Genomic DNA, 27,698 nt, shown 5'->3' on the forward strand with positions numbered 1-27,698 from the left:
GGCATTCCAAGTCCTTTTTGGAGCGGGACTTGCTCCTTCCCCGTTCTTGGCTTTTACCCCTTTGCTGGGATCTCCCACGTGCATTCATTGCATTGGACTTTCCATCAGAGTTGTTCTTCCTGTTCATCTCCTCTTGAAGGAGAGCACCCTCCACATCTGCATATGACAGCATAGCATTTGAATTGCTAGTGGCTGTCCTGAATGTGTCCCAACTCTCTGGCAAAGTGCATAAGAGAAAGGTGGCTTTGAACTCATCGTCCATTGCCAACCTTTGATTGATGACCTGGCTGACAACACCATTAAACTCATTTAGATGGGCTGTCATAGACGCCCCTTCCTTCATTTGAAGACCTATGAGTTTCTTCAACCAATACACTTTGCTTGAGGCACTTTGCTGGGCATACAAGTCTTGCAATCTTTGCCACATTCCCCAAGCTGTTTTCTCTCCACGTATGCTGAAAAGTAAAGAGTCTGACATAGACAACATGATGGTGGATCTTGCCAGCTCATCCATATCTTCCCATTCTTCAGCAGTAAGAGAAGCGGACATTACACCCTTTCTTTGATGGGCTTGTGCTGCTTCTTCTGGAGCAACACATTATAGCACTGAGTTTGCCAAATGTCATAATTATGTGAGCCTTCAAGCTTTTTGATGTGAAGCAATGAAGAGCTCTCACCTGTGGTTGCCATAGCAATATGCAACCTTTGACACAGTCAATGCCTGACTCCCTGCAAGATGTGCAAACACTACACTAAAGCACACGAAGTGCTCACAGTTGTTCTCCCAAAGTTTATCTCCCACTGCGGAAGCACGAATGCAACTCTCCTCCCACTGAATGTGATAAAATCACCAAAATCTGGTTGCTGCAGATTTATGACAGCACCTTAGATGTGCTCTGTTCCCCTTCCAAAATACTGTACAACAGTACTAAGTGCTCACCAATGATGTACCAAATCTGTACCGGCAAGTACAGCAGCTGAAAATGAGCCTTTTCCTCACTTAAATCAATGTACAGCCATACCAAAACTTGTACAAAGTTGTACCAAATCTGTACCAGAAAGTACAGTAGCAATAAATGCTCTCCTGGTTGTCCAAATGAGTGAAAATCAGACCTTGACAGTCCCCACCACTGCATACAACAGTCCCGGACAGAAATTGGGCAAAAGCCCCTTGACTGCAAGTGGATTACTGAGGGTTCAAGGCATAAAAGTCTTCCCTGCTTCTTTGCCAAGCTCAACAAGCACAAAATCTTGAAAAGCCCCTTGATTCAAGATCAATTTCTGATCATGAATGGTACATTAATGCACATGAAGGCATCTAGAGTCTTCACAATGCTTCCCCTTGGCCACATATACATCCAATACATAAAAGCCCCTTGATTTACTGGCACATTGAGAGCTTGACAGGCATCAACACATTGTCCAAAGCATCAAATGCCAGTGCCTGCATGCAAATCAACCCAATTGGCACAAAAGCCCTTTGATTTGCACTCCAATTTCCTGCAATTTAGCCCCGAATGTGAAATTGATCACATCATACAGCATGTATGAATGCCCAATGGCACAATTACATCAAAAGCCCCAAATGTTACACCCAATTTCCTGCCAATTGACCCGGAATGTGACCAATGTCACCCAATGTTGCCAATTGTGCTCAAATCTAAGCCATTAGGACCTGTACCTGCTCAATTGATGATAATGGACATGCAAATCCCAAAATTGAAGCAAATACCTATGAAATCAGCTCAAGCAGCCGAATGTTAGCACTCAGGTGTCGCAGTGATGAACTTAGTGAGCATGGAACCGAAGAGGGTGTCTTCCTGGATCGCTTGCCAGAGGTGATGATCGGGCATGAAAGAGGCCCACCAGCCGAAGAAATGCCTAAGGACGAAGATCAGGACCTGCAGCAGGACGTAGCCGCCCACCAGTGATGGCACCACCACCGCGTACTGCAGAGTCCTCGACTCCCCCGCCACCGTCAGACCCGCGAACGGATACGCCGCTGCCAACGACACGCATACCAGCACCAGACACGCCATGCCGCCCGCCATCTTCGACAGATCCTCTGCAAGCCACTTCCTCTGTGCCGCTATGGAGACGAACCTGTTAACGTTCTGTGAAGAGAGATAATGCGACACAGAGACTAGGAGGCCTGCGATGCAGCGAATCAGAGCCAGGCTATTGAAGAAGAAGAAGATATGCAGGGATGATGAAAAAGATTGGGATTGAGGCTCTGATACTAGTTGAAGGAGCTAAAGAAGCTCAACTGAAACAGTTAGGGTTTCATGTGCGAGACACACACAGAGAAGAAGGGAGAGAGAGAGAGAGACGTATGGGGATAAGTCAACTCACAAAGCATATGAGTGTGTGACTCCCATATCACACATGTATATTTGCTCTAGTGCACATAGTGCACTTAGTACATTAAAAACACTAAGTGTACTATGTAATATAAAACTTATGGGCTTGTACACACTACAAGGGTGGGCATAATGCCTTTACCCCAACAGGAAAGACCTCGTCTGGTTCTGGCCTTTTCCCCCCGAGGCAGAGTAGCAGATTGGAAAGTCTTGGGCTTTCCACCATTGTGCTTCATTTCCGCACGCTACACAAGCGAGAGTGCATCTTCGAAGGTGGCTGGCCTAAACATACGCACCTCCCACTAGATTTGCGTGTCAAGGTCATAAAGAAACTTCCACTCTTGTCCTTGTCAGATAAACCCAACCGCAAACATATGTTTGAAATTTTGTTAGCAAATTGAAGGACTGATTGCGCATTTTGACACGCTCCCCTAAACTCGTCTTTGAGTCGCTCAAGGTAATAGGGCGGTAGAAACCGTCGCTTCAAGTCGAGGACAAACTCAGCCCAAACACCTTGGCCTACATTAGTACGGGCGTGCCTGTTGGTGCACGGTCCCGAAAGACCAGTGAAAGGCAGGTGTCCACCCAGTGAAGGTGGGAATGAGCCTGTGATTTGGGGCTACTCCGACCAACATCTCTTCCAAGGTGGTACCAAACGTTATGTACTGTACGGATCCGTACGTACTGTACGTTGTTTGGTACGGAAAAAAATTTAAGGTACGTAAAAATACGTACCATTGGTAAAAATACATAAAATCTCAGAAATTTCAGCCACCTACATAAAATTTCAGTCCATGTCCACATTGACATATAAAACTTTCGAAATAGAGATACAACAAGGTCACAAACCTACTAATTCAAAAGTGAGAAATTAGAATCACAAGTCGTCAATCATACTTAATAAGTTAATCATACTTAATACTTAATACTTATTACTTAAGACAAGTCACATTGTCACAAGTGAGTCGTCCACAGATGGTGGGCTAAGGCTCAGAGAGAGAGAGAGAGTTATGTTGCTGCCTTGGGGGCCTGAGCAAGGGTGGGTGAGTTATATTGCCAGCCGTACTAGGCGCCAGTGGGGGCGAACAGAGAGGGCGGCTACGCACAGAGGCGCGAAGCGAACAGGGGCGGTGAGGGCAGAGGCGAACTGAGGCGGCGGTGAGCAGGGGGTGGCCCAGGGAGAAGGTGGCGACGACAGTAGCGAAGAGAGAGAGAGAGAGAGAGAGAGAGAGAGAGAGAGAGAGAGCGACTGTAGAGAGGAGAGAGCATGGCGGCTAGCTCTTACCGGAAGGTTGAGGTCGTACGGCCTCCAGAGTCCAGACGCAAGATGCAGACACAAGACACAGGCACGCCCAAAAAAAAACGTATGGATCGATCCGTATGTACGGATCCCCATACGGTACGGATGTACGGTACGGATTGGATCCGTACGTACGTTTTGATCCTACCTTGATCTCTTCATCGACTTGAACCAGTTTTATTTGGTTGTTTTCACTCCCTTGTGGAGAAATCTGGCCTGTCAAGCCCGTGACACTTGTACAAATATAAATACTCCAAGAAATACAAAAAGTATTGAGGGGGGGCCGGCCCTTTCCGGCCCCAGTGCTGGTGTCATTTTTCAGTATTCCCAGTATTTGTGTTGCTGATGTTGTTTCCATTGTTTAATAACATTTAAATTAAGTGTTCTAAATATGTGTATATTGTCTTCCGATCTCCAGGCTTCCTGTAGGGAGGGGTCACATCCACACTGCCCCTTGTGCTCCAAATCCTAGCTCTAATGGTCTTTTTCTTGGCTGTCCCATCTGGATTAGCTATGAGAATGTCCATGGCATTTCATGCACATGACATTCCCCTCTGCTAAACTTGATGACGGGATTCTAACTTTTTTCTTGGATGACTGTTATTATCCCATTCTGTTCCGGGAGTCCCTCTGTCATCCAAGGTTGACATATACGTGCGTACGGATCCGATCCGTACCGTACGGCCGTACTGTACGGATCCGTACGTGTACGGATCGATCCGTACGTGAGGTTTTTTGGGGGCTGAAAATCGTCGTGCGTTGTCTGATTGGGCACCCGCCTGGCCTTTGGGTACATACTAGGCCTTTGATTAATGTACATTGTATTGTATACACTTATTGCAGAGAGCGTGCGTTACAAAGAGCAGAAAATTATCGAAAAAGACCAGGCGAAAACATTTGCACAGCGTTGGAACTTTGGCGTGCCTGTAGGTAAACTAAGCATCTTCCTCTCTCTCTCTCTCTCTCTCCCTCTTGAGTCTTATCTCTTTCTCCGCGTCACGCAAGACCTCTGGCTTGCCGCTTATAAGTTATTCCTGAGTCCTTTGCATATGTGCTGCGCACTTGGCAGGTGCAGACAAAAGTCTCAAGAGCCATCATGCCTAAGCCAACTAACCCGTATTGGCAAGAGCACACCAATGTCATCTGCATTGTCAACACGCCAGGGCAAGGTGGATCTGGCACGCGACGATGGCAATGCAAGTATTGCAACTTTCAGCTCACCAGTACCATTTCTCGCGTCGTTATGCACTTGACAGGCATTGGCACAACCAATAACTGTGCAAGGTGCAAGGCAGTACCAAAGGACATTAGGGATAAGTTGATTGCTGAGAATTTTCCAGCAATGGGTGCAGGGAAAAAGGTGAAAGGTAGTCAACAGACACATGATGCTCTCCATGATGCACTCTTGGGAGACTTGGGTGGTTCTTCACAGGTTCAGGAGGAGCAGCCCTCTGGCAGTAGGAAGAGGGCTCGTACCATGCATGAGCAACAGGACTATGTGGAGGATGATGGAGAGATGCATGCACCAAGGCAGACTACCTTGCCTTCTCGAGTGGCCTCTCTTTCTTGGGTGAAGGAGCGCCAGAAAGTGGCTGAGATGGAGATTGCTCGCACTCTCATTGAGTGCAACATCTCCTTTCATGTCTTGAGGACTGAGCAGTGGCAGAGGATGGTCAGAGCCATAGCCCAGGTTGGACACAAAGAGGATTGGTCGGGGTTGGAATACAATAAGATGCGGACCACTATGCTTGAGGAGCAGAAAGCATTGATAGATAAGGCATTGGTACCAGTGAAGGCAGGTTGGGGCAGTTTGGGTGCACCATCATTTCAGATGGCTGGAGTGACATTCGTAGGCGACACATCATTAATATTCTCATTCAGCCTACGGAGGATGATGATCCATGACAGCAGAGTATGATGGCAGAGCCAAAGTATGATGAAGAGGGCAACGTCCTGACAAATGGGGACTTGCTCTCTTCAGGAGTGTCATCATCCTCATCCGATGAGGAGTTTTGAGATTCAGATAGTAGAGTCTCGAGAGTCGAGTCGAGACTCTTTGTTATTGCTTAGTGTTTTTTACTTTTGAGTCTTGACATCAGACATTTATGATTTGTTATTTGTATGCTCTAGTATGAGTCTTTTAGGTTGACATCAGACATTTGTTATTTGTATGCTCTAGTATGAGCCTTTCTACGTCTATTTTGTCTTGACAGATATACAATGTGCCATTGTGTCAAGTATATGATGTGTGTTTTGAAATTAGTACATGCAAAGTGGTTTATTTTGATTCTTGAATGTTTTATGTACCTTAAATGTAGAAAGGTGTTGAATGTCCTATTGTTTGCCAATGGTACGTATTTTTACGTACATAAAAAATTTTATTGTACGGAACACCGTACAGTACGTACATATACACAACGTACAGTACGTACACATCAACCATGCTGTCATCCATCCATCTCTGGCAACCCTTTTCTCTGAAAGCTCGGCCAGGTCTCCAAAACCACTCTGACTCTGAATAAGATCTATGCATTTGTTCCCTCCAGTCCCCAATCCAATCCTCCCCTGACTCTGAACATTGTCTTGGTCTTTATTCCTGAGAAATGAGTCGGGCACTCTCACATCACCCCTTGGAGGATAATCCTCCCTTGGGACCGTTGCCCAAGAACCTATCTGGCTCACACAACTACCATCCCCTCTAGCTTTGTGGAACACCACCAACAAACCTCCAGGGAGCTCTTCCCGATTCTGTGTTCCTTGCCTTGGGCTTCGTACCCGTGTACTTTCCTGTACCTTGGACATGTACACCATGATATGGGATTGAATCAGTGTTTAGCTTTGTTGAGCTTGATGCTCTGATACCAATGTAACACGCGGAAGCTCTGGGGGTCTTCTTTCAGCCCTAAACACCACTGAGAACATTCTAATGCAAAAAAGCAGACAGAAGGGAGAGTAGAGAGAGAGAGATCTGGCTAGAAATTCAATATATTTCATATGGTACAAAAAGGTACTCAATCCACAACCCTAGACTGCCTTGTAAAAAAGGTGAACATCACCAAAATCTGTCCTACTCTAAGGACCCATTCCATAAGGGAATGAATGAATACAATGAGGAGCACCCTTGCCTATTTATAGGCTTTTTGGAATACTTGGCATACTGGCCGACTGCTGGTCGGCCAGTCTACAGTACATTAGATGCTTTAAAATGCTATTCGACTGGGCTTCTTCATTTGTCATGATGCGCCTGCAGCCCACCTTGTCCTCTGGTTCCAGAGGGAGACTCACAGCGCGGACTGGCACTATTTCATGTGCAGGACAGTGCACACTTGACCTTAGACTCCTGTGGACGACAATGCACACCTGACCTCGGACAACTGAGATGGATCCCTGGCTGACTCGTCCCGGACTGGACTCACATGGTACCAGTTTACCATCCTAGGTCCTGTACCATTTGTACAGATATGTCGTCGTGGCATCCAACTGTGGGTTTTGCAAAGATCATATTTCGCATCACAAATTAAAGCTGTTGTAACCCACTAATTGGGATTTTCACCCAATTTGACACCTTATACCACAAATAAGGCTCTAAAGCTGCTAGTTTGAGAGTCATGCACTAGCTGCTCCTAGCAACAGCTTCTATGGGCGACACCAACACTATCTTCTTGGGCATTCTTGCCGGGCTTCATTGACACATCACCAAACGAGCAAGATTGCGCACATCGGTGTACAGCAGTTGCGAGGAGGACATTTCTCATCTCGAGGGATTTACCTATATTTCCCTATTTTTTTGAGTCATGGGTCCTCTGCCCGGGATGTCCCCCGAAATTGATTTGTAATAAATGTTCCATGTCACTGTTTGTCTGTGATTTGTAGCGCCTTGTTTTATAAAAGGCTTCATATTTCTTATTTATTCCAACCCATAGGGCTACCCCAAGACTTAGTGTGGGCATGGGGATGGTGTGGAACCACCCCCATGAGGGCCAAGAAGGCCCTGGCTAAACTCACCAGCCATGGAGGGGCTGTAGGACAGCCCTAGGGGCAAGCTAAAGGCAGATTTCAGGAGAATACAGCCTTTGCATGGCTGTAGGGCAAGTATGGGGCAGCCCATACAGGCTGCCCAGCCCTCGAGAGGTTAGCAAAACCATTGTCTAGCCAATCAGAAGCAGGCACATGATGCCCAGCCTGTTAGGAAAAAAAACACAGCATTTTATGTGATTATTTTCAGCATTAAATGCTGGAAATTCAGTCGTGGGAGTATTTTATGCTGGTCGCCTGAATTAATGCTGGCCGACTGCTCTTGTAGGAGTAGTATAAAAAGGTGAGCCCACAATCCCATAATCTCATCTCATTTCTCACCAAGAGCTCAAGCATAGAGAGGCTAGACAAGCCAAGAAGGTGCTAAGCAAAGGGGTGAAGGACTACAGGTCAAGGGCAAGGATTTTCCAACCAAGAAAGGTCAAGGATTTCTGTATTTTCTTTCAGATTTACATCATTCTAATAAAGCAAATACACCATCCGTGGTGGGGGCCCTACAGAGGGTATTTGGGACCCAATACTGTGTCCTCTCTCTCTCTCTCTCTCTCTCTCTCTCTCTCTCTCTCTTCTGCACATCTTCTTTCAGTTTGTGCATTAATTCCGTCGTGAAAAGAGTGCTGATTTTCTGAGCATTGAAGTTACCGATTCTTATCCGAAGTTTCTGCATGTTACAGTGGTATCAGAGCCTACTTCAGGTGCAAAGATTCAGCAAAGAAACCAGAATTTTTTCTCGCTCGTGTGGTTGGTTTTTAGACGCCGGTGGACTACCCCTTTCGGAGTGACTCCTGTCCCTCGAAGGACGGTTGGTTTTCAGCCTCCGGACGCCTCCCACATAGTTAGTGGATGGTCAGATTACGTTCCGGAAAGGAAGTGCATTTTCCTGCTATGGCGAGCTTCGACGACGAGAGAGACCAAGAACCATGGGACCAGGGTGCACCAGGCAGCCCAACTAGGGCACCAGGCTTGAGTGTTACAGCAGACATGTTCCAGCAGATGATGCGAGCAATCGCAGAACAGACGACCAAGTTGGACGAGCAAAAGGCGCAGATCTTGGCTCTGGAAGAGCGTACCCGTTCTCCAGCGTCGCGTTTTCCATCTCCTCCTCCCTCTCCTTCCGTATCCCGGATTCCAGATCCTCGACACAGGGACCCTTTTGCGGGGTCACAACCGCAGCCGAGCTCTTTGCTTGAGTTGCAGATGCGTGCATTGGAGATCCAACAACGAGAAGACGAAGCCATGCGACGCGTGGAGCACGAGCGTTACCTAGCAACCTTGGACGCCAGATTGACACCGGCGGTGCCCTCAAATCATTTTCCCGAGAAGATGAACTTCAGTAAGTATAATGGTAAACTCGATCCCACAACTCTCTATTCATGGTTGCATCAATTTGAAGCTTACTTTGCCGCAGTTAGAAAGACAAATACTGACAGAGTGATCTTAGCCAGTTGGTACTTGGAAGGTTTCCCCAGGACAGAGCCTGGGAGCCTCTGGCTCCAAGAACTCGAACAATGCGTCTAAGCTTACTCCAGACCAGAAAGCGGAGGCAAGTAAGACAGGTGGCAAGTTGAGTGCTCAGGAGCTTTCTCAATACAAGAAGCAGGGTAGATGTTTCTTTTGTCATACAAAAGGACATACTTCTCGGGATTATCCGAAGAAGCCTCCAAAGCCCTCCGCCGTCGCCTCCACAGCTTCCGTGGTGAGCTCAGCTCCCACACAGACCCCAGCGGCTACCCTAGTTCTTCAAACCCCGGTGCTTCAGTTGGAGCAATTATTAGCCGGGAGCTCGAAGATAAGCAGAAGGGTGCCCATGACCAGGAGTATGAGGGCAACAAATTGCTCAAGTCCTTTGGCTACATAGGTGGCTAGAGAGTCGTTGTCTTATTTGACAGCGGCAGCACAGAGGATGTGGTCACAGAACATGCCGCTAGGCATGCCCGTTTCGACCTGACTTCGGTGGACAAACAAGTTGAGGGTTTTAGCACAGGCATCACAACGAGCGTCAAGTATGAAGCTCTAGGTGCTAAGTTAGTTATTCAGGGCATAGAATTCGTGCGTGATTTTATGGTTGCCCCTCTTGTAGGAGGGGCAGACATAATTTTGATGTCAAGTGGGACAAGCACAAGTTCCAAATCAATCGAAATGTGTCAAACGCCCCAATGACCATTAAGTGTGAACCAAGAATTCCAAACTTTCCGCTCATAAGCCACTTGCAGGCTAAGCGAGCAGTCAGGAAAGGCGCACAGTGTGCGATGATTTACATCCAGACAGCCCGGATGGTGGCCAGTGCTTCCGAGAAGTACTCAGCTCTCCATGAAAAGTTCTAGAAAATTTTTCTTCGGGACAGCCTCCCTCCCCAGCTCCCCCCGTCCAGACCGGAGGACCACAAGATTAGCCTCCTCCCAGGCTCGGAACCCCCCAGCAAGTTTCCGTATCGCCTTTCCAAGGCAATGGAATCGGAGTTGGACCGCCAACTCCAAGAATTGTTGCCATCTGGCTTCATCCGACCCAACGTGTCGCCATTTGCAGCACCAATCTTAATTGTCAAGAAGAAAGATGGGTCTTCCCGTTTGTGTGTCGATTATCGTGCACTCAACAAGCTGACTATCAAGAGCAGATTCCCGATGCCTCGAATTGACTATATTCTCGAGAGGCTAAATGGAGCAAAGGTGTTCTCGAAACTAGATTTAAAGAGTGGGTACCACCAGGTGCGGATTGTGGAGGGGGACATCCCCAAGACATCCTTCTGTACGGAACGGGCCCATATGAATTTGTGGTCATGCCATTTGGCTTGACGAATGCCCCAGCTACATTTAACCGCATGATGATGCGTGTTTTCTGGGATTTGATTGGAAAGTGTGTTCATATTTCTGGACGATATACTGGTATTTTCAACTACGGTTGAGCAGCACGACATTGATGTGGAGAAAGTCTTGAAGTTGCTGGAAAGCAACGAGCTCTACGTCAATGAAAAGAAGCCGGAATTTTATCTGTTCCAGGTGCATTACTTGGAATACATAATTAGTGCTGAAGGCATTCGACTGGATCCGGCTAAAGTGGCCGAGATTGTTAATTGGGAAGTACCTCAGACAGCCTATGACATCAGATCATTTGTGGGTATATGCCAGGCATGTTCCACCCACATCGACAAGTTTTCTAACCTCTCGACAGATCTCACCGATCTACTAAAGGGAGTGAAGACAAGAAAGCAAAAAATTCAAATGACTCCACGAGCGTTGGAGGCATTCAAGAACCTCAACGTGGCTTTATTAGAAGCGCCTTGTTTAGCACTTGCCTCGTGGGACGAACCATTTCAGGTGATCACCGATGCGAGTAACATAGCAATTGGAGGTGTATTGCAACAGAATGGTCATCCAGTAGCTTACATGTCTCGTAAGTAGCTCGTAGAAAAAAAAACTACTCAGTCTATGATCGTGAACTCCTAGCAGTTATACATGCCTTGAAACATTGGAAACATTTTCTGTATAGCCGTGATAGGTTCGCACTGACCATCAGGCATTACGCTGGATTCAGACAATGCCAAGTGCACAGTGGAGTGATCGACAACACCACTGGAGTTAGATATTCCAGCAATTCGGTGGTATAATTGAGTATCTTCCAAGAAAGGCCAATCCAATGGCCGATGCTTTGAGCAGGAAGGGACAGGTAACTACGATTCAAACCACTAAACTTGATCTTGTTGGTAGGACTTAGATGACATGAAGCACACGTACGCGGATTCTGAGGAATTCGGTACACAGTGAAAACAAGCATTGGATGCCATAGGACCATGCCACTTTCTGATACGCGATGATTGGCTTTTCTACAAAGGTCGACTGTGTGTCATGAAGTCGTTCAGGCCAGCTCTTCTCCATGATGCCCATGACGTCATTACAGGTGGTCATAGGGGCATAAATTCGACTCTGGAGAAATTGGAACGGCAATATTATTGGCCAAAGATGAGGCGAGATGTGTTTACATATGTACAATGCTGTGATATTTGTCAAAAGGTGAAAGCTCCTCGTGGAAAGAAGATAGGGTTGTTACAGCCCTTACCAATTCCTAAGGGTCCTTTCCAAGACATTTCAATGGACTTTGTCACAAATCTACCTCCCAGTCCGAGTAAGCGTAATACGCAGTGCTTAACTATTGTTGATAGATTTAGCAAATTTGTTATGCTTATTCCTTGCAGGGCTAATGTGACCGCCGAGGATATTGCCCAATTGTTCATTCGGCATTGGTACCCGATTGGTGGGATTCCTAGGACCATAGTGTCAGACCGAGATGCCAAGTTTACCAGTCATTTTTGGAGGACATTGTTTGATAATTTTGGTACTAAGTTGAATTTTTCCAGTACATTCCACCCACATATGGACGGCATGACAGAGATATACAACCAGTTGGCCTTTAATGTGCTGAAGTGTTATGTCCACGATCAGCAAGGTAAGTGGGAATCATATTTGCCTTTACTTCAAGCTGTTTTGAATGATTCTTTTTCTTCAGCTATTGGTTGCCCAAAGTTGTCTTTCACGAGCTTCGGACCTTTTCCCATCAAGAAAAGATTAATGAGGTGTCTATGCAGTTAAAGCTACCTCCGAGTTGGACTATGCACGATGTGTTTCATGTCAGTAAGCTATTGGGGCTAATGTGAGTGGAAATGTGGTTGCACAATGCAAGTCAGCAATCACAGTCTTTGAGTGGACCAGGAGAGTCCTCATCTAGTGGTTCAGTTGATAGACCATGGAGTGGCAGGCTACGTCATAATACCAGTCCTTCAAATGTGATTAGTACATCACATAAAGGCAAAGACAAAGTGGTTGAGCCCCTTAGTATGCCTGACATTTCTGCAGGGCATTCTCATGTTGATGGAGAGTCTAGTGGCTCAGAGATGAGCCTTGATGAGGATCTTGGGATACCAGCTATGAGAACACCTGGTGTAAAGAAGGCTATGGAAGCCATGAATGCAAAGCTGCGAAGATCTGGAAGAGTGAAGAATCCTGTGCAGAGGTTTACCTATGATGGTTATGTGGCACATCACTATGCATACATGGCAAAAGTTGTACAATTTGTAGAGCCCACATGCATTGATGAGGCTGTTGGAAATGTGTGTCGGGAGAAAGCTATGGATGAGGAGATGGATGCACTATATAGAAATGAGACTTGGGATTTAGTGCAATTGCCTAAAGGCAAGAAAGCCATTGGATGCAAGTGGGTATACAAAGTAAAACATAACAGTGATGGAAGCATAAGCAGGTACAAGGCTAGATTGGTAGCCAAAGGATATGCGTAGACATATGGCATTGATTATGAGGAAACTTTCAGCCCAGTTGCCAAGATGGCAAGTTGTGATAGCAGTGGCTGCGTCAAAGCAATGGTCTTTACATCAGATGGATGTAAAGAATGCATTCTTGCATGGGGATTTGCAAGAAGAGGTGTATATGTTGCAGCCACCTGGTTATGAGGATATGAGTCACCCCGAGCATGTTTGCAGGTTAAAGAAGGCCTTGTATGGCTTAAAACAAGCACCAAGAGCATGGTCTGACAAGATTTCTGAATATCTTGTCACTATTGGCTTTCATGTAGCTAATGCAAATTTCTCGCTGTATGTGAGACACAGTGATAGAGGGGTTGTGCTTGTTGTCCTCTATGTAGATGACCTGATCATTACGGGGGACTATGATGCAGAGATCTTTGATGTAAAGATCTTGATTAGACAGAAGTTTGAGATGAAGGATCTGGGGGAGCTCGGATCTATCAGTGGATAGACAAGTTGTCATTTTCTGTGACAACATTAGCAGTATACAGTTGGCCAGGAACCCAGTTTTTCATGCTCGCACGAAGCATATAGAGGTCCACTACCATTTTGTCAGAGAGAAGGTTTTGGCAGGAGACGTTGACCTTGTTTATGTCGGCACACAGGATGAGGTCGCTGACATCTTCACCAAAGCATTGGGTACAGAGAAGCTCCGCAGATTCAGGGCTTCGGTTGGTGTACATGAGATGGAGTTGAGCTCGAGAGGGAGTGTTGAGATATCGAGCTCATCTAGTGAGGCGGTGGACGCTGATGACCCGCCTGGGGGATAGGCCCCACACTTACACCACTAGCATGGTTGGTGAGATCATGGGTGATATGCGGCCAGTGGGATGACAGGCTGTGTGACAGTCATTCTAGAGACGCATAGTTATAGCGCCAGCTCATTTAGTTTGGTTCACACTATAAAGAACCCTAGTATGTATTTGGTTGAGTACCTTTTCATATTGTGTGTACTCTTATCTTTGTATATGGTGTGTTGAGTGTTGTGTGAAGAAGAAGAAGATTTTCAGCCTCTCACCTTGTGTGTTCTCTTTTAGGGTTTTGTGAGTGTGTGTGTGCTTGCAAGAGCTCAAGCTCTCTTCTCCCCTGGATCTTTTCACATGTTACATTCCCCTTCCTCTCCTCTTCTTTCTCCTATTCGTTTTTCCCCCGAGCCCTTGCTCCTCATATTCTCCTCTCCCCTTCTTTCTCCTATTCGTTTTTCCTCGAGGTCCATCCTCCTCTTATTCTTCTCAAATATATATATATATATATATATATACCTAGATGAATCCAAGAACATGCCCAAATTCACCTTTTAGGAACATGCATGTAATATACTTATGGTAGTCAACCCACAAGACTATATAACTATCAACTCCATTATGCATAGTATGGACTAGATACTACGACATCCCCACTAACGTCATCAATGCCCAATAGTGGGTGTAGAACTATGTATCAAGATATGCTATCACACACACACTCCACACACACACATAAGAGCATATATTCACACAAAGCCCTTCGTACTGAGCTTCTCAAACCTCCGGAGATGCAAGGAAGACTCAGCCATAATGAAGCCTAGCACTAAGAGAAGTAGCAAATAGAAAGAATTAGTACAGCAAATAAGTAGTTGATAGGAAAAATGTACCGCTAAAGATAGAAAGAATAAGCAAAATATCAACTGGCCGCAACTCGGACGAAAACTTCACAATGTGAAATCTGCATGTCCGCTAATACGGCTGAATTATATACCTAGATGAATCCAAGAACATGCCCAAATTCACCATTTAGGAACGTGCATGTTATATACTCATGGTAGTCAACCCACAAGACTATATAACTATCAACTCCATTATGCATAGTATGGACTAGATACTACGACATCCCCACTAACGTCATCAGTGCCCAATAGTGGCCGTAGAACTATGTATCAAGATATGCTTTCACACACGCACTCCACACACACACACACACACATAAGGCATATATTCACACAAAGCCCTTCGTACTGAGTTTCTGTCAAACCTCCAGAGATGCAAGGCAGACTCGGCCATAATGAAGCCTAGCACTAAGGAAAGTAGCAAATAGAAAGAATCAGTACAACAAATAAGTAGTTGATAGGGCAAATGCACCGCTAAAGATAGAAAGAATAAGCAGAATATTAACTGGCCACAACTCGAACGAAAACTTCACAATGTGAAATCTGCACGTCCGCTAATACGGCTGAATTATATACCTAGATGAATCCAAGAACATGCCCAAATTCACCTTTTAGGAATGTGCATGTTATATACTCATGGTAGTCAACCCACAAGACTATATAACTATCAACTCCATTATGCATAGCATGGACTAGATACTATGACATCCCCACTAACGTCATCAATGCCCAATAGTGGGTGTAGAACTATGAATCAAGATATGCTCTCACACTCACACTCCACACGCACACGCACACGCACACACACACACACACACACACACACACACACATAAGAGCATATATTCACACAAAGCCCTTATTCTTCTCAAAAATAATTATATATTATGAAGGATGTGTGTGTGTGTGTGTGTGTGTGTGTGTGTGTGTGTGTGTGTCCTATTAAGGGACTTGTCATCCAGTGCCCATCAGGGTAGGCTTGGGGTAAGTCCAGCAGTTGTAATTGCATGAACCCTCCACATTGTTGTGACCCACTTGACGTTGGCGTCCATACAAATGTCACACAATTTATAAGGCCAAGTGCCTATCACCAGCAATAAGCATAGACAAGTCAAGAGGCCAGACGACCAAGTCAAGCAGAACGGAAGTTTAAGCCTTTTTTTGAGGTTTTAAAAACTGCCCATCTTGATAGAAACCCACAAAAAAAAAATGTACCTGTGTACAGTGCGAAACATGGCAGACCTCTCCTCCCAATTGCCAAGGAAAAGCTCTGTGCTGCAGGCAGCAGCATGCAGCCTGCCTGCCCTGGCATCACTTGAAAACCTTGCTATTTTCACATGTTCTAAAGGCTGAACATACGCATGTTGTGTAACAGTGTATGTTTCGACATTCTACAGGTTCTGCCAGTGTATAAGAGCCAAATCTGGTATAATTCTGACACGTACCACGATTTTGAAACTTCCACAAACTGTATGAAAATTCAAAAACGTTTTTGAAACACGTTTTACAAAACACCTGGCAACTATGGTTAGGACTGCACAGGACCCGTCTGGACAAGCCGGCATCAGAATGCAGATCATGGGCTGGTTGAGAAGGCCAACCCGCAAACCACATAGGACAACTGTTGAATGCCAATCACAAATTCCTTGGAAACACAGAGATCAACAGTCAACGTCTCGACTCTCACCAACCCTGCACTACTTCGGACCACCCCCGAGCACAGAGAGAGAAGAACCAGCGTATGCACCAAGTTCAAGATCCATATATCCCCTAGACCACCTCATAGTCAAGCTACCAACATACCCATCCCATATCATGCATGACACCAACCTACAAAGCTCAACAGTCCATGATCCACCTTTGTGCTGGATCAATGATCGAAGACCACACACATGACAATTATCAATTGTTAAGGAGCACCTACCAGTAAGCCAAGCCTCATAGAATTTCTATTTTGAGCATGAATTCATCTATTCTTCTTGGTCCGCAATTCAGCAGACCTCAGTTCAGATGCCCCAACACCCTGTTTGTACATATTCATTCCAGCAAATCCATCGGTGCAGCATATTTTGCTCTTAATGAGCTCCAGTACATAACTAAATGCAAAGTGAGAACGGCTGCACTTAGCCCCTTGTGACTCTCACTATCCTAGGACTGTTGGATGCTCTTGATCTTTTAGTGCAAAAAGTATGTATAGACGGCAATAATTAACACTTGCAGAGGCACGAATCCAACACCAGCACTGGGTCCCAACTCACAGAATTCCCTCCTCCTCCCTCCCTCCTAGGGCCCAGCGGAGTATTACTGATGTGAAAGAACAAGGCTAACCTGGCTGATATATATTTACATCTGTTACCCAACCACACCAAGCACTGAGTAGTTTCCAATCACCTCCTCCAAATCAGCTAACTCTGATGCTGCTTTGATAGGCTCCACATTACTCCTATTTGTTGCAGGTTTTGGACCAATCTACACTCCAATCCTCTGCTACTCTTGAGGCCTTGGAGCCTCCTCAAAGGTCACCGTGAACAGGAGGGGGCAAGTGCAAGAGGGAGACTTGCAGAAAAAAAAATTTAATCTAACTAGTCGGAACAAAGTGAGAATCCAGTGGCTCATAGGGCCATTCAAACGGCATCCGGAATATGTCCAACAAGATAAAGGGGAGCAATGAGCTGATGATACCCATGAAGCACGGAATCATTGCATCAGTCCTAAGGTCGAACAAGAGAAAGTATAGCACCATCACTAGCATCGGTTCTTTTGAAGTTCAAACATAGACGTAAGAGGTGTGAATCAGCTGATTAAAATTAAAGAGGAGCTCAGCACCACTTAATGAGGAACATGTTTCTATGAAGCTTGAATGTTTTGGATACAACGAGAGTTCTGAGTACTTAGAAGCATACCCAACATATAACATTCCAACTATTGCCAGCAGGATAACCAAGAAAATAAGTGCCGATAGCTGTGCCCCCGTGCCCACCAGAGCTGATAGAAGAACCAAATTTCCAGGTGAACGGAAGACATCTCCGTGCACCAACTTCCAGCCAGATTCTTCACTGACATCTCTCTCCTGGGGGAAACGAAAAAAGATCACTTGACTTGCTAACAAAAGATCAAATTCTTCAATGTAGCTATCACACAAAGAGAGGTTTATGAGAAGTCACCAATGTTTCTAGATCATCTTCTTCTCGGGCATATTTTGCATAGTCATTGCGCAGAGTTCTCATCAAGATCATTGAAACCAAACCAGTGAGAAATATGACCATCATGAAGGAGTTGAAAATAGAGAACCAGTGTATCTGAAGTAATTCCAGAAAAGTCAGACTGTTCCTAAGCACATGCTGCCCTTACTAAGATATATAGGAAAAGAGAAGAATACAACCTTGAAAAAGCCAACAAAATTAGAGCTAAAAAAAAAATGTAAAAACTATACCTAATCAAATCTCTACGTGAGCTTAGACTAAGCAGTGGGGTCATAAAAACATGTAGAACTAGGTAAACCCCAACGTCAACTTTACCTGATGCTCAAAAAATGGGTAGTCCAAATAGGCATCAAATCGCCTAGCAAAGGTGATGCTTGTTTCCAACCAACTGACTGAATATGTGAGTTCCAAGTTCCTTCCTGGTATCAAGGGTTGAGGGCTGTCTTGGGTCAGGTTGACTTGAATGATCTGATAGAGAATCAAATTAGAGATCGCCCGCGTAACAAGCATTGAACTTCCTGCAAGCTTATGCAAAAGGTTGCTTCACTCAAGCACATACCTGATCATTGTTGTACTTGATGACAAAATTCTTGTGAGAGTATAAAAGGTGCTTTGAATCACCGTTCTTCTCAGGATGGTAATCACCGACAAATCCTGCACACCCAAAATGATTCCGTGAGAACACCTTTTCTCTTGCTTGTAAAGATTAGAAAATGACCATCAAGTAATACATGAATTGTACACATACCCCATAGAGGAAGATCATCTGAAAGAAAGGCCACCGCAGTTCCATTGAAGCAGGCACAAATTACCAACATCAGTAACAAGTTGATGTAAAATTGTCCATAAATCAACTACCATGATAGTTAGTAACAGAAATGTTGCTCAAGAAAAAGGCCTCAATTTGATCACAAACCCATGAAAAACTCGAACCAGTAAGTGTTCTCAATTGCATCCTTGAAATCTTGTGCTTTTCGGACATCCATTTCAATTTTGCAGATGGGCTTTCGCTCAATGTTTTCTGCAAAGCAAAATATTCACAAAAGATAAGACCACTAAACTCTACCAAAATAAAAATCAGACTCTTTAAAACACTGGCCATGCACATAGCTTTGAGCTTAAAACCGAAATTAGACTGACCAAGATTCAAACCCCGGGCCAAGGCCATGGAATTTTTACCTGCCAAACAGAAGGCTGTAGCATCTCAATTCGCATGAGATTGGTCACCCCTGAGATAAGGTAAAAATAGGGCTTCAGCCCACAACCACAGTGCTTTAAGCTCTATTCTACCATCAGGAGAGCTCGACAATGAGCAGGAGGGCAAAGATAGAGCTCTAGTCAACATCAAGGGAGACTTCATTAGAGTTCACACAAGCGGAGGCAAAACCGATACCTATTCTAGTCTGTCATCAACAAAGCCAGATTCAACTCACCAACAAAAGCAGAAAGGCAAGAGTGAGCTCTAGTCTACCTTCGGCAGAGCCGGAATTCTATCCCACAAAAGGGGAAGAAAAGGATCCACAATGGAGGGAAGGACAATTCTCCTCACCCCTAAGGGAGTAAGAAAGAAACAAAAATCCTCATGACCCCAACATAAACTTAGTAAGAATAAGCAACAAAAGGCCCATTCTCATAGCCTGAAGAAGAAATGAAGGTTTTATATTTTTCCTTTCTGCTCATGTGATTCCTTAAACCCACAAAAAACCAGTACTGAAAGCTCTGTCAAGAGAGGCCTTCAGGGTTTGGAAGAAGTCTTCATAGTTAGACCGTTTACACATCTAGAAGCACCCATTCAAATGGTGAAATCTCAACCGTTCTCTCCACTTGGGCGGGTGATCTTCCCCATCTATTGCCCGACGGCCTTATTCTTTAAGGCCAAAAATTAAAGTATAATAGTTTTAAAAGGCACAAGCTCAGAAGTTAAGAATTCCAAGGGAAGCCACGGAGAAAAGCTTAAGATCTGTCAAGACAAGCCAAAGATTGCAGCTTACTTTTGAATCTGATATCGATTTGACTGTCGATCAGCTCATTTCCTTCCAAGACCTCACCAAGTCCACCCCACTTGTGGACAGGGATCTCTGCTCCAGCCATACAGAAGGGCAAACTGTAGTAATTGTAGGTCTCTTGAGGGTTGTAGTATGGCCCAACCTTGTTGACCCACAGCACAACCCGATCTTGCTCCGCATACTGCAAAACATGAGGCAATCTTGACAGCTTATCCCAAATATGATGATCACTAAATTTCGTGCGCGCGCTCACGCAATGGCTTTCAGAACATGTTTGTGCGCATATTCAGTGAGCAAATCTTGCCTGGGTCATGCCAGGAGATAGGAAAAGAAGGCGATCTCGCTCAAAACGAGAAGACGCAGTGCGGAGGCAAACCCTAAAAACGCTACATACACAGGAAAACAACTGGAAATGCCAGAAAACCCTACTCATACCTTGTGATCGTACTCTGAGGCAGATACTGTGTGTAACAAAAGCAACAGGATTGGAGCCGACAGGCAAGCTGCTGGCCATATTGATCGGAGCATGGTGTGATCTGCAATCGCCTCCAACAGTTCGAAGAAGAAATGATGGAAGAGTAGTAAGAAAGAATTAAACGGTGGCCTTTCAATAGGCAGCCGTAATGCTAATTAGAAAACAGAGAATATTCCTGCTTATCCATTTTTTAATTTTCGCATTTATAGGATTTGAACTGATGTTTTTTTAGCAAATAAATCCCAAAATACATTGAGATATACATCCTAGAAAACACTTCTCATGAAAGCAGAAAATATAAGAAGACAAGATTTACAAGCTGGAGAACACTGGGGGACTTATGAAGCTCCAAGTAACTCCACTAACCAGCAAGCGCTCTATGGCTTATATAAATTTCGACGGCTCTCCCTGAGGCTTGATCAAAACCAGTAGTAAAGCCAATATCATATGCCGAACCAACCCATGGGTGGAGAGTAAAGTTACTATTTTCCCATCTAGCTTGTGGATCTTTTGAGTAGATATCACAAATGAGAGACGGTTCTTCTAATAAGTTCAGCTCTTCAATGTGCATGTCATTAACAATGAGTTGAAATCTCCTCTTCTTAGGGATAATGGTATACTTCTGGAAAGTGTTTAAGAAATATGTGCCAATAATGACCTCACAGTTACGACTTTATGTAGAAATAACTTGATTAGGAATCTTGTTTTGTTAATTAGTATATCAATGATTATATATTCACCAATCCTACTAAAACCAACCATCTCCATATTGATTGTTAGTCTTTAAAATAAACACATTATCTGAAGTGATCAATCTTGTAGAAATGACTGAGATATTTGTGCCAATATCTACAACCATATTTAGTGGTTTCCAAGCCATACCTTCTCTACTCTGAGTTAAGAGATAAGCTTTGAAGATTACTAATTCTGGCTCATCAAAGGTAGATTTACCCATCTTGTAGATTGATTTGCTTGTTTTTCTTTGAGGCTCCAATTTGCAACCTTCTTCCATGTTAATTTGCACCAGTTCTTTCTTTTCAAGATGTCCTCAAAAGTCTTAAAGAATGTACTCTTTGTAGGTCTAAAGGGATTGTCTTCCATTAGCATAGCATTTTTGGATATAAGGTAATCAATCAAGACTTCTTTGTTGTTAAGTGTGGACTTGACTTCTAAGATATCATTCCAAGCTTCGATAATCACATTCTTGAAGCCTTGGTTTTCTTTGGTTGCAATTTGATAATATGCTTTAAGTTGCTTCATCTCTTTAGAGTCTTCAGCCTATATTAAGTTGCCTTTGTGTAGTAATTTTCCTAACTCATAGAAACCATCAATAGTTTGTTGAGCTAATAAATCAAGCTTTTCACATATAAGATTGTCTTTGATAAGATCAAAAGAGATATTTGTGTTTTTGGAATCTTGCATAGCTTTCTCACACTTTTGGATAGCTTTTAGGTGATCTATTTGTGAGAGATAGTCTAAGAGATGGGGATTCATTGGGTTAAAGTTATAAGTCATTCTAGCTATATCCTCAATGGACATGGTAGGGTTCTAATTAGGACCAAGCATCTTTCTTTCTTATCTAAGGCCATAGTCTACTTCTTCACTAGAGAGATAGACATGTGAATGAGGAGCTTGTTGGGGTTCTCGACTAAGAAGTAAATTATTAAGCTCAGAGTAAGGTATGTTAAGGTTGGGAAGAACTAGGTTCTTAGAAAGAACTAGGGTAATCATTATATTTGGGGTTGTGACCAAATTCACCATGTTTCCAATGTGAATTCTCTTAAGGTTGGTGATTTCCTTCATGATGAAGAATGCCTCAACTTTGATTGTGTAGAGGATCTACCTCTACTTCCGTATAATCTCTGTCATTTCGTGTTCTTCTACTAGGCTCACTGCTACTTCCACTAGAATCAATCTTTCCTTAAAACACAGAGAGAGGCAACTTTGTCATTTGATGAGTTTGATGAGTCATCTAAGTAATTGGATGAGTCATCTAAGTCAATGGATGAGCTGGATGACTCTTCTTTGGATGAGCTGGAATATGTATCTAAAAGGTCTTCCTCTAATATAAGAGTAAGCTTCATGATTTATGAGAGAGGGACCTCTTTAAAAGGAACATCTGTAGAGCAATTGATAATCAGTTTTCCTATGAGCAATTTATGTACTTTCTTTGTTGCTTTTGGGCAATCACAAGCAAAGTGCTCTTTCCACAAATAAAACAAGCACCGTCTTTAGAAGACTCTTTCTTCCTTCTAAGCACATTTCTTTTATGCATCTGGGAAAAGAAGCTTTTGAAGTGTCTTCTTCTAAACTTCTTTTTAAAGGGGCTGTGATGTTAGTCTGATTTCTTTTTATGCTAGACATCCTTTTGCTACATCCATAATCCTTGTATTGTGACCATTTTGCACAAAACCACCATAAATGAGTTTCTGCACATCAATCCAATAAGAATCAATCATGTTTAGATCACATCATTTGATTTTCCAAATGAATTCCAGAGCCATATGATTATATCAATTGGTCTAAATTTTGAACCAGATCTATACAAAGATGATGAAACAGTTTTATCAACCAAAAGCTAGTTTTGAACCAGATCTATACAAAGATGATGAAACCTCACAATGTCTACATTCACTAGCAAACATGACTAAATCAAGTAATTATACTATTCTAGATTACAACTCCAGACTCGCAAAAATTTCTCTACAAATTCCTAGAAATGAAAAAATTTTAATGGCAAACTCTACAACTTGTGATGTTAATAATCCTTGGCTCCACTACAACCTAGTCCTTTAAAAGCTAAGCCTAGTTCTTTAAAAGCTATAAACCTTAATGGTTTATTAAAAGAAATAGCCCATAATCTACTTGATATTATGGTATCTTACTATTATAGAAAGGTTAATGTGGAGCAAAAGGATGGTTTTAAAGTTCAAATGATAAGTGTGTCATTAATCTTCCAAGGAAACCCGAAGACTTGGTGGTTTAAACAAACCGTAGCCCTTCAAAGCCAAATTCTTAACCATAGTGTAGCTTTTCTCAAAACTGCTATACTAACATAATTTTATAGCATACCAGTTTATAGAATCATAGAGCTTAAGGATTCATTTTGGAAAATAAAATGATGTGATCTAAATTGATTCTTATTGGATTGATGTGCAAAAACTCATTTATGGTGGTGATCTTAGTGATGATGCAAAGTAATTCTATATAAAGGTCCCTAAAAATGCTCATAACGTTTTTCTACAGAATATCACATTGGTGAAATCCTTAGATTAATCGTTGTGATTTGATCAAATCACAAGCATCACCACAAAAAGAGCTACTACCACCATTAACATAGCCTTCTTCTAAATTGTGTATAAAAATTCCATAGATCAATCCTTGTGATTCATAAGTGCCATGCCGAGAATTATACTGTAATTATGCTAGCCATCGTAAATGAGCAGTGGGATCTAGGACATGAGAACATAATGTACACACAACAACAAGTTTGAGAACTTTGGGATGCAGGGGTGCAAGAGAGATGTCCACTATTCCTTAACTTTCTAAGTGTAAAATTTCCTAGAAGCGAGAAGGAGATGTACACTCGAGCTTGTAAATTGAAGTAATCCAAGATGGTATCTACTATATATTTGCTCATGCTAGTAATTAGATTTTTTTTGGTAAATATCTAATATTATTGATTTGTGATTTTATATTGTGAAGACATGAATTCTACATGAGCAAACACATCTTAAAGCAAAGGGCAAAGAGCTTATAAAAGATCAAGAGGCTGATAAAGATGAAGAGGATGAAGGGGATGATGATGATGAAGTGGGAGAAGTGCCATATAAGGATGCCACAAATGAAGAGGAAGAAGTAAAAGGAGGAGGGGAAGAAGATGACGAGGATGTTGGCATTGCATCAGAGTACAACGATAGCAATTTCGAGGATGACATTCAGCCCATCGAGACAACACCAAAAAATGATGAAGTGGATCATGCTGCAACACAAGCAGGTCACCCTTTTAATTGTAATTGATCACTTTCATTAATAAATAGTTGGACTACTAACATATATGATTTGGTTTTAGATGTAGATAAGCTTGGCTAGAGGTGAAGCGCTAAATGCACCATTTCGACACAATAATCCACCTGACCTAGGTGTTTGACACCTAGGTCAGGTGGAGGTGAAGCGCTAAATGCACCATTTCGACACAATAATCCACCTGACCTAGGTGTTTGACACCAATCCAAATGAATTTGCAAGGTATAATTTTACTAAATAGTAATGACAATGTAATGTATATGTGAAGTTAATGTACTTACAAAATGTATGCTTCGTAGGAGTGCCTCATGGTATGATAAGTACAGTAGTCCTCAATGTTCTAAGCATGTTGCAACATCAAAGTGCAAGTTCATCTATTGTTGTAGAAACCTCTATGCTCACAAGTATACTAATCAATTGTGCATCACATATATAATGACATGTAATGTGTGTTTTATATTGTTCTTAAAAAACTCTTCTCAACATGGTGTAGTAGTACATACTTTTGCGAATGTGAGAGTAGGGGATCCTATTAAGATAGGACGTGCAATTCAAAACCAAGAGAGTCCAAAGGAGCTAGCACATCTTGAAGATATGTTACAAAGTGTGAAAAAGACAAATTGAACCTTCAATATTAAAGGTATCAATACAAGCACATGATGTGATTGTATTATAGGGAGGTTGGCCACAGGAGGACGTGCAATTCAAAACCAAGAGAGTCCAAAGGAGCTAGCACATCTTGAAGATATGTTACAAAGTGTGAAAAAGGCAAATTGAACCTTCAATATTAAAGGTATCAATACAAGCACATGATGTGATTGTATTATAGGGAGGTTGGCCACAGGAGGATCCATTTAGTCCAGAGGAGCTAGCACGTCTTCAAGATATGTTACAAAGTGTGAAAAAGGCAAATTGAACCTTCAATATTAAAGGTATCAATACAAGCACATGATGTGATTGTATTATAGTGAGGTTGGCCACAGGAGGTTTCGTTTATGGCTTCCCACATTATCCCACCATGGAATCTCTATATACATGAGTGTTCAAACGTATAACCTTATGTGTTACTATGTAAGGTAAGGCACAAATTCTCATATTTTCATGTCAATGTCACGTAAATGGAGACGAGCCTTTATTGCTCAAGATTTGTGAGACCATTCTGGATGACAATGGCTCTTTTTTTGGCATTGGTACAATGTATCCAGTGACAACCATGAAAACAAAGGACAATAAATTCTCGAAACCAAGGTTGAATTAAAAGACAGGGAAAAGGAGTATATATAGGACATAAACCCAAAAGGGGACATAAACACGAAAGAGCCAAAAGCTATACATGATGTAGACGCATCCACGTCAAAGACCACCACACAAACTTCGACACCCATATGTGCGACACAGGATACAAAAACCTAAAAGAAAATTCAATCCCATTGCATGGGTAAACATAGTGAAAAACTGACAAACCAAAGGAAGTCAGAGAATGAAACAAGTTCTAGTACATCACTAAGTGAGGATGAGACAAGTTCTTACTCTTCGCCCAGTGCATCACATAGACCAATCAAGAAACTAAATCCCACCCAACCACCCCAATTGGATAATAATGATCACAATGACATATGCAGAATGCAACAAACGAACTCAGGAGTGCATGCTTAGCATGGTTGAATGTCTTACAGGGTCACAGGTTGTGATTGAGCCTCATAACGCCAAACCTAAACTAGCAACCAAGATACAAAACCTAGAGGAGTACCGCTTTCCCTTTTAAGAAGATGAAGACATACTCTCTATAGAAGAGTCATTTGAGATAGATTGTATGAGCTATAAGCTCGAGAAAGCACGTACGAAATTCGATAATTCCCTTACAAGATTAAAACAGTCTCTCAAAACCTCATACAGAGGAATTCTCCTCTCATCTGATGAAGCCAGAATCATATCTCAACACTTGCACCTTTAATGGATCAACCTGAGTTATACAAGGACATAACGAACTACATAAAACAGGACTGTCAGGATTTGCAAGTTTCCAAACAGCCCTCATTAAGAATTGTCAGAGGACAAGTGTGCCATTGTATGCACTCGGTACTTTTGAAAAAGCTGATACCCAAAGAGAGGATGAAAGTGAATGGGAATATGAAACATACACATGATCTGAGCTGAAACATTAACTGAAACACCCATGGTTCCTTTGGAAGATTTTATCATGATATGGTTGGATTTCCCTACAGGCAATGATGTTTAGTGCAAACGCGCATTGATTAGCCCTCGAGCAAGTCATAACATCATGACAATAGACACTTGGGTGTCATTGGGACAACCTGAACTCACCTTGACAAGCAATAGTATTGCAAAAGGAACCACTGAACAAAACATTGAAGTTCTAAGTTACTTTAGATACACTGGTCGATGGCAATATGGAATTTACATTCCATGTTACCCTAGATTCCCTTGAGTATGATGTCATCATTGGTGGACCTTGGATAAGTGAATCATTGTATTCACTAGATGAATCCATGCAAACAGTCACCTTGAACACTCCTGCATGCAATGTACAATTGCTTTTACGGGAGGAAGAAACCTTGCAGGAGCTGGAACTTCAAACATATCTTCTAAAGATCCCTAGGATTTTAGTTGGATTGGAAATTTCAAATGAAATCACCACAGCTCAAGCACAGCTTTATCCAAAATGAAAACACAATCTTATGACCCTCGAGCTATGGGATTTGTTAGGTCAACCAACACTCACGGCACATCCCGAAAGGATTACCTTTACACAAGAATTGACCATGCCATGTCTGGGGTACTTTGAACATACAATGTATATTGACACTAACCCCCTCACTTGCAAGTTTTTGGTGGTTGAGTATGTGTTGGAAGTAGATTTGATCTTGGGGCATAAATGGACTATTGCTACCCAAGCACCACTGTGCCTTGCTAGCGATAGAGTCATCACATGATGGTCAATGACAAGAAGTTGACAATACCATACTGCGAGGAAGAGGATCCAACTTTAATGGATATCTATGATGCTGAATGCAAAAGGATAAAAGCCTCTTCCACAAAAGTCCCTTTACACAATGACCTACCATCTACATCAAATAACCAACTCCGATAAAGCCTCTACTCCATCAACCCCATCCTCACCTCTATGAAGTTTGATGCCAAAACCTCGCAATCAGCAACTATTCCTGAAGAATTTCCCAGAGCCCAACCATCTAACTCTAACAAGGAACTCAAAGGAAAGGCCCCGGCTCCTATGCATCTTCATCGACAAACCTCACCAAAGGAGACAACCACATGCTCAAAAGCCTCGTCATCGAAAACCACTCCACAAGAGACT

At 43.1% G+C, this 27,698-nt stretch overlaps 2 protein-coding genes across 2 annotated transcripts in view; both read right to left on the minus strand.

Moving 5' to 3' along the window:
• The window catches only part of LOC147631951 (transmembrane 9 superfamily member 1-like), a 32,964-nt gene extending 12,507 nt beyond the window's left edge, over positions 1–20,457 (minus strand). The window contains exons 1-8 of the mRNA XM_086808488.1: positions 20,296–20,457; positions 19,846–20,041; positions 18,771–18,875; positions 18,603–18,620; positions 18,414–18,508; positions 18,170–18,322; positions 17,816–17,950; positions 17,555–17,721 (exon numbers count right to left, since the gene is read on the minus strand). Of these exons, the coding sequence (XP_086664614.1) occupies positions 17,555–17,721; positions 17,816–17,950; positions 18,170–18,322; positions 18,414–18,508; positions 18,603–18,620; positions 18,771–18,875; positions 19,846–20,041; positions 20,296–20,388 (962 nt within the window). The 5' untranslated portion in view covers positions 20,389–20,457. The remainder of the gene's footprint in view (positions 1–17,554; positions 17,722–17,815; positions 17,951–18,169; positions 18,323–18,413; positions 18,509–18,602; positions 18,621–18,770; positions 18,876–19,845; positions 20,042–20,295) is intronic.
• On the minus strand, positions 1,728–2,586 carry LOC147631952 (uncharacterized). The gene is made up of 2 exons (XM_086808931.1): positions 2,503–2,586; positions 1,728–2,252 (listed from the first exon to the last, which is right to left on the minus strand). Exons 1-2 carry the CDS (start codon positions 2,584–2,586, stop codon positions 1,761–1,763), a joined length of 576 nt encoding a protein of 191 aa, XP_086665057.1. The 3' UTR covers positions 1,728–1,760.
• Positions 20,458–27,698: the final 7,241 nt, after the last annotated feature.

Source organism: Cibotium barometz, chromosome 14, assembly GCF_041138505.1.
Source record: "Cibotium barometz isolate CiBa-2024 chromosome 14, ASM4113850v1, whole genome shotgun sequence".
Classification (NCBI taxonomy): domain Eukaryota; kingdom Viridiplantae; phylum Streptophyta; class Polypodiopsida; order Cyatheales; family Cibotiaceae; genus Cibotium; species Cibotium barometz.

Coding starts and splice junctions, on each gene's coding strand:
- LOC147631952 (XM_086808931.1), bottom strand. CDS start 2,586: ATGGTGGAAAGCCCAAGACTTTCCAATCTGCTACTCTGCCTCGGGGGG. Junction 2,253..2,502: donor ACGAGGTCTTTCCTGTTGGG/GTAAAGGCATTA, acceptor GAGCTTCTTTAG/CTCCTTCAACTAGTATCAGA.